At 35.9% G+C, this 19,463-nt stretch overlaps 1 protein-coding gene across 1 annotated transcript in view; it reads right to left on the bottom strand.

The window, feature by feature from the left end:
- Positions 1-19,463, bottom strand: part of LOC127412578 (AF4/FMR2 family member 2-like) — a 282,293-nt gene that overhangs the window by 180,312 nt on the left and 82,518 nt on the right. The window contains exon 3 of the mRNA XM_051649043.1: positions 6,628-7,479. Within this exon, the coding sequence (XP_051505003.1) occupies positions 6,628-7,479 (852 nt within the window). The remainder of the gene's footprint in view (positions 1-6,627; positions 7,480-19,463) is intronic.

Raw genomic sequence — 19,463 nt, 5'->3', positions numbered from 1 at the left:
TCTATCTATCTGGAATACAAGACAAAAAAAAGATAATTAAGAAAATTATTATTATTATTATTTTATTACGCAGTGAGACTTCAGGATATCACAAAATTAACTGACATGACAGCTAATATTATCAGTTTGAGTGTATAATTGTCTATAATTTAATATCAATATGATTACAGCCATCTGTTTTATACAATAGTCTACTTTACATGCCAAAAGATCAGGAATTACAACTTTCTAACTGTAAAATCTTTATCATAATTACAGTGTGTAAATTTGACTGAATAAAAACGAATACCCAGGATAGCAAAATATTATGATGCTGTCTCAACATGTTCAGTGCATTTATCATTTTATCATTCCCAGCATGGCCCTGCTATAATATTATTGTCTTGTCAAATCTACGCTTCAAGAAGCAAAGTGATAAAGCTATTAGTCACATAAAGCCTGGGTAATACTGGGTGCAATAACTGTTTTTGGATGGATCAATAGTCTTATCTGCCTGTCGATGTCTCACACACTGGCAAAAAAAAAAAAAAAAAAAAAAAACGTGGGCATCTCCTTTACAGTGAGTTCCAGCATGCTAGACACTAATCAATACACCAGGCGATAACAAAATGCTTCCAGTGCCATTTAGCACAGTCTTATCACTCTGCTGAGTGCTCAACCTGTCAAAATATTATGTGGTGGGGTGGCACAAGAGAACATTTCATGTCTATCAAGAGGAACAAGCTTCTTTCAACCCAAAGGATGGCAGTTTTAGGAGTTTCTCTTTTACCAGAGCAGAGATGTGTGGCATCCAATGCAATTAAGCTAGAAAGGCACTACTAAGCTATTGTGACACTGGTTGGTTAGTGTTGAGAGACAATTCATTTGAACGAATCAGTTCATTCGGACATTTAATTCGCTTAAATATTCACTCTGCATTTTACATATTCTTATTTTAAATACTGCTGTCTATCACTATTTCAATACGAAGTCATTATGAAATAAAAATGACTCTATTGACTTTCTTATTGTAAACGATTCATTGGTAAAAATTATTCCAAAGAAAATAAATGTTTGTCTTCGCAATATTTTATCAAAAGCAATTACTTGCTCTGCCTCTGAAACAAATTTTTTTCTGCTTACGTCACCAAGCTTTCTGATTTTTCAACCTCTCCCCTCCAACAACCTGTCACTATCCAATAAAATCAAGTCCCGTCCAAAATGTATTTTCTTGTTGAATACATTGTTTTAAAATACATCACATTACAGAAGTAAAGTGAAACGGCATTCGCAACCCACGTTGACTTCAAGTATGAAAGGTCCCACAAAGCTTTTTTAATAGCTATTGACAATGAGCATTGAGAATTCTGAAATAAATGTGGCAATTTTCTTTGTTCAGAGAATATATATATATATATATATATATATATATATTATTATTATTATTATTATTATTATTATTATCTTTTTTTTTTTTGCAATGAATGCAATAAAATGTCTTTTTTAACTGTCAAATGTTGCATTGTTTTTTGTTACAATATGTCACCCACTTCAAAGTTTAGATATTGCCTGAATAATTTAAAAGGCTTAAAAGAATGATTTGTGCATGAATGGCACATCACCACTGACAATGTTTCTCATTAAAAAAAAAAAAATAATAATAATAAAAAAAATAAAAATAAAAAAAAAAACAATAAAAAAAGCATTCCGCCAGTTTTTGAGCAAAATAAAATACCATTCGCTCATGTGACAACAAAGAAAAACCTGGTAGGATGTACAATCAGGAAAAGGCTTTCACACAATTCAACACCTCAGCCAAAGCGAACCTGGATAAATAAGCCTGAAGAGCTGTGGAATAATAAGTAGCAAGCACAACAGAGTACAGGTGAATCCCATGAGAGCCGCTTCTACAGAATCCACTCCTTTTAACAAACTAAGGCAGGCTAGAAAAAAATCATATCAACGTCCTTGAATGTTTTCTTTTCTCCCGAAAGCCATCTTGAAAGAGCAGCTCTACATGCACTCTCTTGTGTTCTATTTCAAACCTGCTAACTCTGTTAGCTCTCAGATTTTTACTCATTTTATAAAATAAAAAAAATAAAAAAATTCTGTTGCATCTCTCTCTTTTCACTCTCAGGCAGTGACTCATCTGTCAGGGAAAGATGGCGTAGACCCAGCTGGGGCCCACCCTACAGGGGGTCTTCTCTCTCTACGCCTGCCCCTCTTTGCAATAACAACATCCATCTCCATTTTCCTGCTAGCTGACTGGTCTGAGGATGCTCTCAGAGCAATTAAAATTCCCCAGGTTTTCGCTCTTGCCACATGCTTAACTGTACGGCGCGAACACACCATATGCTTCAAGATGGGCAATGGTGCAATTTGCAGGTCGATAGCCATCAAGATCCCCGTGGAACAAAGAGGAAGAACAGCTGGTTGCCTTGTCATGGCTGGATAGCAGTGAGTCAACCTGTTCAATCATATGCCACTCTTGTTTACCGCACCTTATCTTATTCGGTTTGTTTTCTTTTTGTGGGTTAAGCTCGTATATAAGCGATGGGAATATCAACCTACTGCTCAAACAAGCTCAAGGCAATTTAATTTTTCAAATTCACCATACATTAAAATACCTCTCACAAGATACCGCCTCAAGCCTAAAGTGCAGGAATTCCTTAGTGCTGCCATTTGGGGCTTGTACTGTTGGTTATCATGTTTTAGGTGTTTAAGATGGTCTTAGCCAGTTTAAGCTGGTTTTAGCTGGTCACCCAGCCTGGTCAATGTGGTATTGAGCTGGTATAGCTGGTCTCCCAGCCTGGTCAAGCTGGTCTTAGCTGGTATAAGCTGGTCTCCCAGCCTGGTCAAGCTGGTCTTAGCTGGTTTAAGCTGGTCTCTTAGCCTGGCCATGCTGGTCTTAGCTGGTGTAAGCTGGTCATAGCTGGTCTCCCAGACTTGTCAAGCTGGTCTTAGCCAGTTTAAAATGGTCTCTCAGTCTGTCTAAGCTGATCTTACCTGGTTTAAGCTGATCTTAGCTGGTTTCCCAGCATGGCCAAGCTGGTCTTGAGCTGGTCTATCTGGTCTCACAGCCTGGTCAAGCTGGCCTTAGCTGGTTTAAGCTGATCTCCCAGCCAGCTCAAGTTGGTTTAGCTTGGTCTCCAAAAAGAGTGCCCAAAACCATGTGTGTTAGCTTTGAGACCATCTTTATGCTAGTGGCCTACCAAAAAAAATATAAATCCACCTTTAGCAGATACAGTATGTACAGCATTTACAATGTAAATTCTTTCTCTTCCAAAAAACAAATATTGATGTAGAAATATTGATGACTCATGTTGCACTACACAATTTTTTGTCCCTCCCCTTAATACGACCTGACTAGCAAGTAGCAAAGAAGGATTCATGGCTGTAATGTAACTTAAGCTTATTGGCTATTGTAAATAGAGACAAGTCAACAGGAAATATGTCAACGCAGGATAGAAAATTGCACTTGTCAATACATTCCATCGTTAAGGAGCCAAACACAAGCCTAAAGCTTAATAACAGAACTATAAGTCCGCCACAATGCATTATCTTTAGTCTTGGATCCCCTATTGGCTAAGCTGTATATGAAGGTATCCTCTGTCCAAAAGGACTATTCTGGGCTATAAAGTGCAGTCATTTCTCTCTATAGGATGCCATGGGTTCAAATCCCTGGTTGGCAGCCATTCTAAGGAAGGGGAAAGCACCACATGGCTTGTAAAAGGCTTTAGCGTGGCTCATGTATCACGCTCCAAGCGAGGTCAACAGGAATCTACTCTAAGTGTCAGCAAAACAGAAGGGATGAAGTTTACATTGCCGGTGATAAAGCTCCTGTGTCTTAACCTCTGGAGGGTTAATTCAGAACGTATGGGCCCCTGTCCTGCAAAGATGATGTGTCTACATGCTCAGGAACATGACCTTTTGAGAGACTAATTAAAGGGATAGCTCACCTAGAAATGAAAATTCCATCATCATTTACTCAACCACATGTTGCTCTGAACCCATATGACTTTCTTCATGAAACACAAAAGATTTGAGGCAGAATGTTAGGGCAGTCTCAGTCACCATTCACTTTCATTATATATTAAAAAGAGCAGTGTCAACATTTCTCCTATTGTGAGAGAAAGTAAGTGATATGAGTTTGGAACGATATGAGAGTGAGTAAATGTTGACAGTATCTCCGCCTATATAAGAGGTGAACAAGTCACCTAAGCAAAACCATGCAAAAAAAATAAAAATCTTACAAAACATAGACTTGGCAACATTTCACACGAACCAGGCACTGAGAAAATGAAAATTCTGTTTGCAGGGTTTACCGTAATATTTGCCATAATCACATTCAAACTACACATTTAAATCCTCTATGAAGAACTATTGTGCCTTAGAGCAAGATACAAAATATAAAGTACAACTATCTCTCCTTTCATCAAAATAGCTTTACAGATTACCCCTTAACATCTCTTTTGAATAGCGAGCTACTTAAAAAAAGACATTTCTTTGGATATCTTTTGGCATGTTTCCATTATACCACTACTTAGATTTTAAAACCAACTCATCTTGAGTGACTTCAATGGTTTCCCCTTGTATTTCTAAAAAATTTGCAGGGTTAATTACAGCAGAGACTGTAATATCATACTGTTTAGATCTGTAGCAGCATTAGTAACTTTAATTTTATTGTAAAGCCTTTCGGTTAGTGTAATTACAGAGGTCTGTGCACAAACCACAGCCCAAACGAAGAAAGGAATTCGGGTATATATACCTCAATTTAAGACACAGCCAGTCAAGACAGATAAGATCATGTCTCAATTCCTATACCCTACAATAATGGCATGTTGGGAAACACCCTCACCTACTTACTGAACAAAGAAGTGCATTATTTTACTCAAAACTACAATTTTTATTCAGAAAAAGTCTACATATTCAAGCACTGGATACAACTGGGAATATAAGCATACACAACCATAAAATTTGTTCTACTTGTGTTCAATAATACAGATGTTCTCATTAGACTTAATGACTATTTCCAGAATTGTTCTCTGCTCTCCAAGGAGAGCCAATATCAATGTACTTTAGCAACCTGAGCACGAACAAATCGCTGAGGTCAGAATTTCCCTCTGTTTAACACTGTAAAGCTACAAAGAAATAGATCCTTAAACATGCCAACAACAAGACCTCCTCGGGAATAGTTAGGTGCACAGGAAACCCTGAGGTTGCTTAGCTGATTATTAATGAACTACACCATTATGTCAACCACTCTTTCTGCCAAGTTTCAATGCAAAACAGACCTAGCCAGGGGAACATCAACAGAGCCAAGTGTTATCTGCCAACTATTCCTGTCCAACTACATCCACATCCAAACGAGAGCAAATGACTATAACATCTGCAGAAGGATGCCTTTTGAGAAAGAGCAAGGGCGTAGGAAAGATCTGAAAATGAGTATTAATGCTCATGACTATTAGTAAGGTGAAGTAATAATACAATAATGCATAAACACCAATCAGACACAACATTAAAACCACCTTATTAATATTGTGTGAGTCCCCCTCATGCTGCCAAAACAGCGCCAACCTGCATCTCATTATAGCATTCTGAGATGCAGTTCTTCTCACCACAATTGTACAGAGCGGTTATCTGAGTCAACAATCATGCCATGGTCCAAAACACTGAGATCCCATTTTTTCCCCATTCTGATCCTGAGCCATATCTGTATGATTTTATGCACTGCACTGCTGCCACATGATTGGCGTATTACATAATTGCATGGATGAATGTTGGTGCCAGATGGGCAGGTTTGAGTATTTCAGTAAATGCTGATCTCCTGGGATTTTCACACACAACAGTCTCTAGAATTGACTCCGAATGGTGCCAAAAACAAAAAACACCCAGTGAGCGGCAGTTCTGCGGATGGAAATGCCTTGTTGTTGAGAGAGGTCAACAGAGAATGGCCAGACTGGTTTGAACTGACAAAGTCTATGGTAACTCAGATAACCACTCTGTACAATTGTGGTGAGAAGAATAGCATTACATTTACATTTATGCATTTGGCAGAATGCTATTCTGAGATGCGGGTTGGTGCTCTTTTGGCGGCACGAGGGGGACCTACACAATATTAGGCAGGTGGTTTTAATGTTGTGGCTGATCGGTGTATCTGTCCACTGTGATGTAAATATTATCTTACTGTGTAAAGATAGACTTATTGACTAAATTCACTGCTATGCAGAAATGATGGGATGGTTCACCCAAAAAGGAAAATTATGTCATAATTTACTCATGCCTCAATTGTGTCAGACCACAATTTATAACACATCAAAAGTACGCGTTGTAGTCTCAATGTTGCTGCAAGGGGCGCTATTGCAGACATTAGTGTGAACTGTTAATTTCTAGGTTGAGTTCTCTCTTTCAACCCAACTACAGTCATGGTGGAGCAACAGTTTGAGAATATTGCTGAGCAAGTAATCTAAAGTCAATATATTTGTAGTAATTAATGGCACAGACTATTGAACGTAACTGTATCGCCCCTTTAATAGTGAGGTTTGTTGCTGCCACAGTAACGCAAGAACACATGTTAAGCATGTTCAAATGGACTGCTGGTTAGCCAAGCGTTCACATTTGCATAAGAGGAAAAATGGTCAAACTCACCTCCCCAGACTGTGGCAGTGTCAGCTTCGGAAGTTTGCCCTTGGTCCCCATTGTGCTGCTTTTGCTGTCCAGCAGACCTCCAAATGGCACACTGTTATACCCTTCCACCAGTTCCACTGGGGGTTTGAGCTCTGGGGAATCATTGGGGACCTGGTCTTGGCCATCCATGGGCCTGACATAGGCTGTGGGTTTTTGCTGCACAGCGGTGCTGGGTTTACAGTGGAGGCCTTGAGGAAAGGTTGGCGTCGACAGGCCACTAGGAAGCAGGGATGTAGAGGCCATTGGTGAGTTGCAGACGTGGGAGCAAGAGTCTTGCTCAACGGGAGACTTTCCGAGGCCAAGCTCAACTGTGGCTGGTCCTTTGTTAGACTGTGTCTGCTTCCTGTTGGAGTGTGACAAAGTCGCAGATCCACTGGGATTGGGACTCGAGTCCTCTTGGTCCTGATCATGTCTGCTAGAGGTCTGTTCATGACTGGAGTGCTTCCCCCGGGTGACTGCTTGAGCCGTCTGGGTGCCACTTGAACCGTGACCCCCTCGGGACCAGTCTGAGGAGCGCGACTTTTTGCTGCTTGGATGCCCATGTACAACGTTAGATGTTGACAATGTGTTGGCAGGGGGTGGGGGCATGGAAGTGCTGTGGCTTCCAGGTTGGGAGGGGGCAGCTCGGCTCCGCTGTGCCTCAGGGAAAAAGCCAGGCTGGTCGGGTTTCTCTACGGGAGTCTGGGGAACAGAGTTCTTAGGAATGCCCACGAGGTGACTCTGGTTGGAATGGCTGGTCAGGAGCTCCTTCATCTCATCGTAATTTCCGAGTGTGTTTTGGACCCGATTGGCCAGGGCATCACCTTTGTTAGTCTGAAAGAAAGGACAAAAACAATATGGAACATGTGTATCACTGCAGAGAGACTCTCATTAAGTTTTTCACACTGCTTGTACATTTCTTTAAATATCAGTTTCTTTCCATTATTACATTTAAAACTGAAAAAAGATTACTGACTAATGTCTTTTAAGCTGAGAAAGTATACATTTATATAAACTCAATTTAGCTGTGATAAAACTATTCACAACACTCCACAATACATTTAAAACATATTTATACAACAGTTAATTCCGGACCACTAATTTGACTGGACAAGCACTAGAATATTTTCATTGGTTGCATTACTCGTATAGGTCTGCTAGATAGAATTCTATAATTAACAACATTATAACCAACCTATTTTCGTTTTTTTTTTTTTTTGGCCATAATGTGTCTGTTTTTATTTTTAAAGATTATTTTTAAAAAAATTAAATAAAAAAATGGCAGACTTCGCTGTCTTGCTGATGCAAATTTAATAGCTAAAGTTTTATGTATCCTAAATAAATACACACTATTCAATAATATTTTCACATGTTTTACATGAATTGGCAAAATTACAGCTTGATTGGAAATGTCATTTAATAAAAATAGTCTGCTCACAAGTGCTAAAAAAAATAAATAAAAAACTGAGGTAAATATCACTTGTGAGCAGAATATTTTTATTAAATGTAATTTCCAATCAAGCTGTTATTTTGCCAATTAATATACTTTAAATATATTCATTATATTCTGCTCAAATATAATACATATTCTCTTCATTCAAAGGCTTATTTTAAAGCATATGAATGTTGAAGTACTCCAACAATAAATAACCTAATGTGTGTGTGCTTCACACTGTACACTGATATAATTAAAGTCATAAATACACACAATTAAATAATATTTTCACTTTTTTTTTACATTAATTGGCAAAATTACAGCTTGATTGGAAATTACATTTAATAAAAATACTCTGCTCACAAGTGACTTACCTCAGATTTTTTTTCTTCATGCTTTTTACATGCTTTTTTCAACAAGGAACTTTATTAGGGCCAAAATTGTTTGGTGTAGTGGAAATTATGCCAAAACTGTGGGACAGTCATAATTTTAGAAAAATTTCTAGACATTATTTTTACATGTAAAAATAAGTTTTAAACATGTAATAATTTCCATTTTTAAAATGTATTTTGATAGTTTAATATTAAAAGTATGGGTCTGGGACAGGGCTAAAACAATAAAAGCAATACATAAAAGGCATTTGGAAAGAACCAAAAAAGTCAGTTTTAATGTGACCTTCATATAACAAAAAGAAAAAAAGTTGAAATGTGTTAATTAAAAAAAAAAAAAAAAAAAATCTGGGACATGAAATTCCCTGAAGCTGAAGAAACACCCACAGTATATACGGAGTGTTGTATAGTAGTTGAAAGCACACTACAGAATACGGAGAAGGAGGGTGAGAGAACAGGAAATGCAAGCAACACCCAAAGCGTGGTATACGTGTGAACTAAAAAAGTGTGGCGTGTTTATTCATGTGTTGAATCTCTCCCAGTGTGGACAGATCTGAAGACTGCATTTGTCACTATAAAGAGACAGGGTATTTATCATGAATTTAAGCTGATTAGACCAGTGGCATCGTTTTGAGATGCACGCCAGCTCTGCATTTGATGTCAATATTTATGAAACCTGGCAATGTTTGATCACAGGAATGGCGAGACACTCTATTTAGAATCTATTCAGTGGTTGTGTGCCATTTCTATTCCTGTTTGTGTACTGATCTACATAAAATAATGTTTGCAAACAGCTCCTTGATTTGGGGTGGGCATAAAGATACAGTATTCCCCTCTCCGTAAATGTCTGCCCAAAGCTAGTCCACTTTTGCTCACAACAAGATTCCTTTTTATAATAATTGTTTTCTTTTAGGTAGTGCTGCACATCATTAGTTGCACAGCATTCTTCAGAAGAAGCATGCAGGCACCCCCTCCCCCCCCCCCCCCCCCCCGCCGATTATTTGCATAATAAGCAACATTCTTCTTAACACTCAGGCCTTTACTCTAGTATTCATCTTTGCATTTACGCCTTTATCTTTATTCAAAGGCTCATAAGTATCAGCACCCTAATTTTAAAGCATCTGAATGCTGAACTACTCCAACAATAAATAACCTAATGCGTGTGTGTAATTCCCTCTGTACACTGATACAATTAAGTCTATGTTAATCTAAGGAAGAATTTTCCATTCATTTCACATGTAACTGTGACATTAATAACAATCCAGCACCTTTAAAATGCAAATGCATCTGTAATGGCTTTCAACAACATAAACAGTCGATAGACAAAAAATGTTAAATAATGCACAAACAGCATAGCACATGCAAGGCTATTTTAGCGGTGAAGGAATTATGCGCTGGGCAGTTAACACATGACCTAGCTCACAACAGTGAATCCAATTCTAGATCATCTCAGCCTAACATCAAAACTGACCTCTGACCTGGGTAAGCCTGGACACTAATGTCAGCAATAAAGCCATATTGACTAGGCGGTTGTTGTTCGAAGATTTATTATAATGACGTTCTCTACAAAGGATCATTTTTGTAGGCAGCAACAGTCTGGTAATGACAGGAGTTAAAGGTGATGTGTGTAATGTTTTCAGTGTGTAAATACTTTCTACTTCCCCAGTTTAATATGCAAAGACAACTATAAATAAGCTATGTGTAGGCTGATTCCCATGAAAAGTGTAAACACTTGGAACTTGTGATGCTTTCAAACCATTGCTCTTTTAACTTGAGCAATCTGATTAGCCATACATAGCAGCATTGCCTCAAACAATGGCATCAGTTTGGGTGGAAAAATTAGTTTTTAACCAATGGAAGCCAGTTCCAGAAACCAGTTTGAAAATGATTATTTTTGCTATTTCATTTGGTGTAGCTAATGGCACAGAAATTACACACTTTAGCTTCATCAAGTATTTTTAAGATATCTCAAAAACACAAATGAATTAAGGCATAAAGAGCACGCTAACCTACATAATTAGACCCCTTTAAATAGTTTGACGAATGCAATTTCCTTTCTTGTGTTTCCTGTACATACTGTATTTTTTGTTGAAACAGGAAGTTGTGGTAGGACCAGTGCTCCTTTTCAGTTTTTTTTTTATTTATTTTATATATATATATATATATATATATATATATATATATATATATATATATATATATATATATATATATATATATAATTTTTGTCTTTGACGAAAATGTCTTTTAAATTTTGTAAATACTTTATCATGTCATATTAATACATTTTGGTCAATTTATTATTATTTTATTTTTTATTTTTGACTAGAATGGCATATAAAATATTTTAGTTGACGATAATGTGCAAAATAATAATAAAAAGCATGCCGCTATCAGACTGCAACTACAGAGCCCCTTTAGAAGACATGGCGGGAGCTTTTTTTTTTTTTCTGAAATAGTTTTGCATTCCCTCGCAATAAGTTTTGTGTGCCTTCACAATACATTTACCATGGTTTTACTACAGTAACAATATTTTAACCATGATATTTGTAGTGAAACCATAGTGATAATACAGGAAAACAAAAACTATTGTAATAATAAAAAAAAAAAATGTTAAAAAAAATTGTGGTTATTATGGTTTTACTATACAAATACCATAGTTTAATTATGGTTACTGTGGTAAAACCATGGCTTAACTATATGTAACCATGACAGTTACATGGTTTTAGTATAATAATATTGTAGGCTGTAGTAACCATCGTTTTTGGCCGAAGCCATGGTTTTACTATAGCAATACTGTAGTAACTATGGAAAGTAACCATGTTTTTTTGGCAGAAGCCATGGTTTTACTATAGCAATATTGTAGTAACTATGGAAAGTAACCATGCATTTTCTTTTAGCAGAAACCATGGTTTTAATACAGTATACTGTATCTATATAGTAACCATGGTTTTACTATGGATTAACCGTGGTTAATCTTGTGGCTGCTATGGTTTTACTACAAACATTTATAATAAAACCATAATAACCACAAATGTATTGTTTTTATTACCATAGTTTTTTGCTTTCCTGTATTATTACTATGGTTTTACTATGAATATCAAGGTTAAAATATGGTTAATGTAGTAAAGCCATGGTAAATTTATTGTGAGGGCATGCAAAGCTTATTGAGAGGGAACGCAAATCTATTTCAGAACAAAGTTTCAAAATAAAACTTCCTGCTCTGTCCTCTAAGGGGATTCATACGCAACAGACCAAACTTTAACAAAAAATTCAAATATTTTGAAAAATTTGAAAACTACTTACAATTATTTAAACATGTATCAAACATATTAAACATTATTTGTTTTTAAATGTAAGATTAAACAACACAAGAAAACTGTCCCGAAAACATGAGCTCCTGAAATATTAGCCTATATTAAATATACTGAAGAATTAGCTACTTTTCAGAAGTTACTTTTTTATGAATTCCTTGCATTTATACAGTTGATATAATGATATAATGATATAATGTTACATGTACTGCGTTTTGTAGGAAACCACGCACTTACAACACAAATTGCGAATTCTGTCGAGCGCGTTACTTAGTTCAAGTTCACCTGCTCATTTGCTCATTGTCTGTGCAGTAATTTGTAATATTACATTTATACTGTATTTATAACTTATTAATCTCATGTGTAAAGGATGTGTATGAGTAAAGTGTTCGAAAAAACATTGCATACGCCCCTGCGAACAAGATAAACTCATCAAAAGTTAGTTCATTTTCTTTCACCAAAAACTGTAGGTTTTAAATATGTATACAGATGACCTCAAAGCTAACATAGATGGACTAAAAGCCACAAAAGTACAGTTTTGATTTATTGGGATCTTTCATTTAAAGCTGAAGTGTGTCATTTCTGCACCACTAGTGGCACCGAATGGAATAGCAAAAAAAAAAAAACGTTCAAACAGCATTCTGAATACACCCCCATCTATTGTTAATAGAACAAACAGATAGTCCCGCCCCAAACTCACACCATTGGTTGAGTCAATGTTATTGTGTCGATATAGATGGGTCACTCAAAACAAACAGAGGAATATATTTAGCGCCACACACACACACACACAAAAAAATATTTACAGTTTTTAAGAAAATTAACCTACAAATGGCTTTCTTACAGTTGTCTCTGCATATTAAGCTGGGATAACAAAAATAATCTTGACATCAAAAAATTTACACACTTCAGCTTCAATGCTTTGGTTTCTCAATATCCATTTGAGCCCCCTATCCTTCCCTTATGCTTTTCTCCACACTCTCACTGTACAGGTGAGGTGAGTGTGATTCACGAGGCAGCACTTAGATGGCCATGTAGGTCAGCGTGGCCCTGCTCTCGTGTTTTGAGAGTGAGAGATCTGAAAAGGGGCACTCTTGAAAGAGAGGAGCGGGTGAACCTCCCAGACAAGGTGAGGGAAAATCCATCTGGGGCGCTCACAAAGAGATGTTGTGTGAAATCCACTGCTCGACTGAGGCATGAGAACGCTGGACCGTAGCCAGACACACATTCTACATGGCAGCTAAAGCTAGGTGGAAGGCGTGAAAGAGAGAAATACTGCCATTTGAAGCGTTAATTGCTGACATTTCACGTTCAAAGTTTCTTAAAATTACGAATAAGCCCTTTATGAATGATTATGTACTTATTTTACAGTTAAAACTTTTAATAGCTGATTAACAAGTTTATTAGAATAAATAAACACTATAAAATATGTAGTTTTATAGAAGAGGTTTCAGGATTTAATAAATGCAACAAAATAAATTAATACAGTACAAAATAAATCCCTAAATGACTTCTTTTTTAATTGCCACATTATCTGTTTCCTGTAAAATTAGAAGACTTTCTCTGCAAATGGTCCAGAACTGTTTATAACAAAGTATACTTGTTCAAACCATCTTGTGCAACAGGAAGGATATAGTGAATAAATCCAGATCAACCCCAAAGTAAGAAAAATCATGAATGAGAACTTTTTACTTCCTAAAGATCAATAAGATTAAATGGAGGATAAATGGAAAGTTAAAGTCTCCTGTTTTTCTCCTGACAATTTCACTGGGGTGGTATCCTTGTTTTGGGTACACACGAGAAGTCCCCCCCACCATAAGTGTACCTTTAAAATGTACACAGTAGGTGCATTGGGTATAATTATGTACCTAAGTTAAAAAGTTTAAACAGAGGTACAAAAAAGGTCCCACCCCAGTGCCAAGATACAAAGTCTGCAATCAAGAGTCAATATGAACTCAAACATTCCTCATCAAATTTGACCAAAACCAAATAATCTGTGCTGTTCTATACATTACTTTTATAGCTCTACAATATTACTGTATAACAACAATGAACTAATTTGTGTCTATTTTTATTTACAAATGAAATATCTGAAACAAAGTAGGTGAGTTGATTAAACATAACTAAGAACTCTATTAATTCTCCCAAAATAGGTAAGAGCAGCTTCTCTGCAATAAATATTTTGGAAACACTTTCTATAAAGCCCATATTTATAATGCATTGTAAAGGTATTATAATGCATTAGTAAAGTCTCATAATACATCTTATAATATGTTATAACTTGTCATAAATAATTGTAACAACAATAATAATATTTGTATAATTATTTTTATAATTATAATACTCACATATGCATAGATATACATTAGAATATAGTGCATTATAACACACGCAAAATCCAATTTTATATGCAGAAGTTATAATGTATTATATATACAGTATATTTGTAATAGGTATGCTTTAAGTAAAGTGACAAAAGCAATGTATTCTTATGAACATTCATAAGATATTTTTAAGTGGTTATAAGACATTACAAGTTATGCTGGAAGTTATATACAGTACACATGCACAAAATACAAAATAACACACATTCAATGTAAATTTTGAAAAACACTTGTAAAGCTACAGGGTTAAATATATCAGAAAAGTGTATGTTGATCACACATGTAGCCAGGCTTCTTTTTGTGTAAACACACCCAAGAATAATAATAATAATAAAAATCAAAATTCAATAAACTGCATCTTATTTGGAGACTTGTTTTATAAATAACTTCCATTATATACAGTATGTTAGACTTGTAATGTATTGTATGTTACAAGTTTATGTTATGGCTGTTTATAAGATATTGCTTTTGTAACTTTACTTGGTAACATTTTATTTTAGGGATCAGAAATTAGACAGTAATTAATGATTAATAATTGGACTTGTAAGGGACTATTTACGGACTTGTTTAGAATTATAAGGTATTTATTAAGCCTTTGTTCGCTGACTTCTTACCCTTGCATAATAGCCTCTTTACATTTAATTTTCCCTAACAATTAACTTGTTAGGTAAAAACATAATATACGAATAGCTAGTAAGGTGCAAAATACATCCTTTATAGGTTCTCATTACACTGTGCGAATGTGCAGCTTATAAGTATAAAACAAATATAGAAGGCAGAGACTTTTGTTGCTTAGTGTAAAAAGCAACAAAAAGCATCTTCTTTGCACTAAGCGCACCTAATTAAATATGACCATACAGTATAGGGGCATCAGTGCAACATGTTTATTGTGTTTATTTAAAGTCCCACAGGCACCCTACACCAATCCCTAAACCTAAACCTAACCTTAACCTTCCCTGCTTTGTTGAAATACTATAAGCATTCTACATGTATTTTATACGTATAAGCCACACATTCATACAGAGTACTGAGAACTTATAAAGGATGTAATTTGCATCATACTAGCTACTGACGGTTTTTTTTTTTTTTTTTTTTTTAGCTAATAAATTAATTGTTATGACAAAAGCAAATGTAAAGGGGCTAAAAAGCAAGAGCATGAAATCAGCCAATAAAGGCTTAGTAAATACTTTATAATGCCAAACAAGTCAATAACTAGTCAACTACAAGTGTAATTATTAGTCATGAATCACTGTCTAATTTCTGATCCCTAAAATAGTGTTACCCTTTACTTAAAGCAGGCAAAGACCACTTATAATATGATCACATCATAAAGCATTTTGACTGTTTACACTATACAGCACTTATACGATTAATTTATTAGCTTCTACTGCGTTACAATTGGATGTTGCTTGTGTTGTAATGCATTATAGTATAACTATGAATAGATAAAGTCTTATAATGTATTATAACTACAGTTATAATTATTTATGAGAAGTTATAACATATTATAAAGTGTATTATGCAACATTAGGATTCAGTATAATTAATTTATAATGCCTTTACAATGCATTATAAAAATGGGCTTCATAGAAAGTGTTACCAGTATTTTTATCTGGAAAGAGCTATCACACTGAAAAACATTGACGTTAACTCTAAAAGTGACTCAGATGCCACAATTCATGTCTTGATTAAAGTATTTACAGTGCTATTAGGTAGTTAAATGACATCATTCACTTTTGTTCTTGGTTATCAGCACTCAAATGTCTTGAGGGAATAGCAGAGACTTTGTGATGGCCATTACTGAATTGCTCAGAAGCGGCATCTTGGGAAAAAAAAAGAGCAGAATTCTTCTGTCTCTCGTAGCCTTCTTTACTTCAACACAAGCAGAGATTACCTACTTAAACATACTTAAGAGCTTTAGTCAGCTGCCTCTTTAAAACACGCCACAAAGTCTTGATTAATGCTAGTAATAACTCAAAGTCTTCATTCTTCGAATTGTGAAATATGGCCCTGTGCATGAGAAAAATCAGGCCAAAATGAGCATTTCAACAGGTTTCATACAGGCAAAAGAAAGGATACTTTGATCAATCAAAGCTTGACAGATATGTACATGTCTGTGTGAGTGTTTGTGTTCTAACTGTGTGTTTGTTTGTTTGTTTAGGTGGTACTAATAGTGTAAATGCAGTTTAATGGGGTCATATTAAAAAAGACACAATGTGTTCTAGTGATGGGGGCTTGTGAGGTTTGGATGCTTGGGCGCTACCACTCTGTACAGGATATGCATGCTTACAATGAAAGTCTTTGTTTTCTCTCTCAATTGCCGGCCCTTCACCAGAGAATTCTCAGTATTTCAAAGAATTTTCCCTAATGTATTTTAACAAGAGGCTCAATATAAACATTGGTACACTTGCAAAAATGAATCAGATGCATTTAGGGGCAATCAGACTTTTTTTTTACAGAAATATGAAAAAAATATGAATATCTCATCATGAACTACATTGGCTTGTTTTGGCTTAATTTGAGATTGGATGTTCTAACAAATGTAAAAAAAAATGGTAACCGGGGGGATCCTGGTTACCATTGTTACCCATTCATTTCTATGGGGAAAATGAATAGAAATTCCCAAATGATTTGGCTATTTGACATGTGTAATTTCTGCACCAATACTAGTACTGAATGGAATTGCAAATATAATAGGTGCATCCCAAACTACACACGCTTCTGCACTATTCTACATCATTTTGAAGTGTAAGTAGTGCGAGTAGTTTGTTTACACTGAAAATGCAACAAAAAGAAGTGTACCACAAGTACCCGGATGATGTACTTCTTTAACCATCAAAACGGTGTGTTGAAAGTTGGACACTTCAAGCACTTCATGCGCTCAAGGCTTGCCGTATGTAGTGAAAGGGGCGGAGTTACCTGGCTGCAATGCTGGTCTGACAAAACAATGGTAAACAATGGAGAATGTAGCATCTAGTGAAACTTCAGAAAAGACAGCCCCTTACAAATGTAAGTTGAATGGTTACCATTAGAGCTTGGCAATTAGGTAATGCTAACGCTGTGTGAATATGTTCAACATTTTAGATATAGGTGTTGAACTGAGTGGTAACACATCATGTGCGTTTGAAACATAACTTCCATCAGCTGTTAACGGAACATGCTACCATGTAGTAAAAAAAGATACGTGTTCCATTTGGGATGATACTACACTTTGAAAATTCATACACTACATGGCTGAGTGCATAGTATGTTCTGTAAGTGCATAGTGTACAGTGGGTCATTTGGGTCAGAGCTAATGACTGTTTCCTAAACACTCACCCTGTCTGCCATTGGTAAGTCACATTGGTAGTCCCACCCTAAACTCACTCCATTGATTGAGCCAGTGTTCCTATGTCAGACCAATCAAACAACCAGAGCAGGGTTGAAAGTGCTATAAACTACATTTTTGACTCTTTTTGGGGAATTCAACGAACGAATTACTTACTTACAGTTGTCTCTGCAGATTAAACTATGAAATGAAAAACTATATATTGCTAAAAATACACACTTCACTTTTAAATAGTCTCAATGTAGTTAGCTACTTTTTGTTAGTGCTGCGAACTACAAGTACTTTAAAAAAATATATATAAAACAATTATGTCACCTTGACTGTACCTTATCTATTTTAAAATACTTGGGAAAGCTAAAGCAGTTTCAAAGTAGTTGCTTCCCCAACAATGATATGATGCATACGTACGTGTGTGTGTGTGTGTGTGTGTGTGTGTGTGTGTGTGTGTGTGTGTGTCTGTGTGTGTGTGTGGGCGTGGGCATGTGCTGTCTCACCTTGACAACACATTGGCAGTGTTTACAAAAGAGCCTTGTGCTCATCTGCCCCAAGCACTCAGCTCTTTTGCCCCCTGGCCAGAAAACCAACAACTGTGATGCTAATGAAGGTGGCAATACCTCGAGATCTCAGTCAAAAAGCAAAGAAACCTCGGCCACACTCAATAACTAAACCCAGATAGCACACATTTATTTCTGAAAAATAGTATTGTCAGTGAGGCATCTTTACAATAATTCAATATGTTCTTGCCTATACTGTACATGTGCATCCTGTCTGGATCACACAAAAGACAGGAACATTAAACAGCATCGGTCTACGTAGCCATTAATTCCTTAGCTGTCTATGCAGAGTCAAATGAGCAAACTCCAACTACACATCATTTGAAATCAGTAGAAGGTTGTATACAGAGAATGGGGCAGAAGAATAAAAGTGTATTGTGGTATTCCAGAAAGGTCATCAGTAATTTGCATTGCACTCTTCTGATGAAGCTCCTGAAACAACTAATGAAATATTTTAACACTGAAACAATTACACACATCAACTTTAAAGTCAACTTGAAATCAGAACTGACCCTATTTACTTTCTTAATAAACATTCCTGACTTTATTGTGCATGATATGTATCCTGTATATGTTATTCCAAAGAAAAACAATGTTTGTCGTGATCTTTGTCAAAATGTAATAACTTTTTTCACCTCTGAAACAAATTTAAAAAAAAAAAAATTTTAATTTGTTTTTTTCCGGTTCACAAAGCTCTCTTAGTTTTCAACCTTCCTTTGCAAACACCTGTCATATAGACCACTTTTCACAATCCAATTAATTCCCAAAGGATAAAATCAAGTCCCGGTCTAGATATTTTTATCATTGAATATCCTGTTTCACTTGAAAATGTGTCACATTACGACAGTAAAATGGGTTGTGAATACCATTTCATGTTGACTTTAAAGGGGTCATGACATGCCTTTTTTTATTATTTTAAAATGTTCCTTAATGTTCACTTATAATATTAGTCATGTTTTTTTTTTTGTTTTTTTTTTCATGAAAACAGCCATATATTTGTAAAACATGATAACTGTCCACCCTCATTCTGACCCTTGTTCAGAAACGCTCAGTTTTGGGTCTGTTTCTCTTTAAGTCTTGACAATAAATCTCCACTGTTATGATTGGCTCTCTGCTCTTGACTGACCACCTCACTCTTCTTGCCATCTCACTGCTCATCGTAGCATCGATGTGTTGTTGTGGAGGCGGTCAGATGCAAATGTCTACCACCGTGTGACATTACAATGTGGAGGAAGTAGAGAACGAGTCATTTTGGCAGCTTGGTTTCAACAAATGCTCTTTTTGCAGTGAGGAGGAAGTTTGGAGTTCTGAAATTGCAGTATGTTTTTATAGTACAATGACCTTTTATAGTACAAAGACCAAGGAACATTTGATTCCTCATGTCATGGCTCCTTTAATGTAATGAGTAAAGTAT

Source organism: Myxocyprinus asiaticus, chromosome 22 (genome assembly GCF_019703515.2).
Source record: "Myxocyprinus asiaticus isolate MX2 ecotype Aquarium Trade chromosome 22, UBuf_Myxa_2, whole genome shotgun sequence".
NCBI classification, from domain to species: Eukaryota; Metazoa; Chordata; class Actinopteri; order Cypriniformes; family Catostomidae; genus Myxocyprinus; species Myxocyprinus asiaticus.
This window is presented reverse-complemented; position numbering and strand designations above follow the sequence as displayed.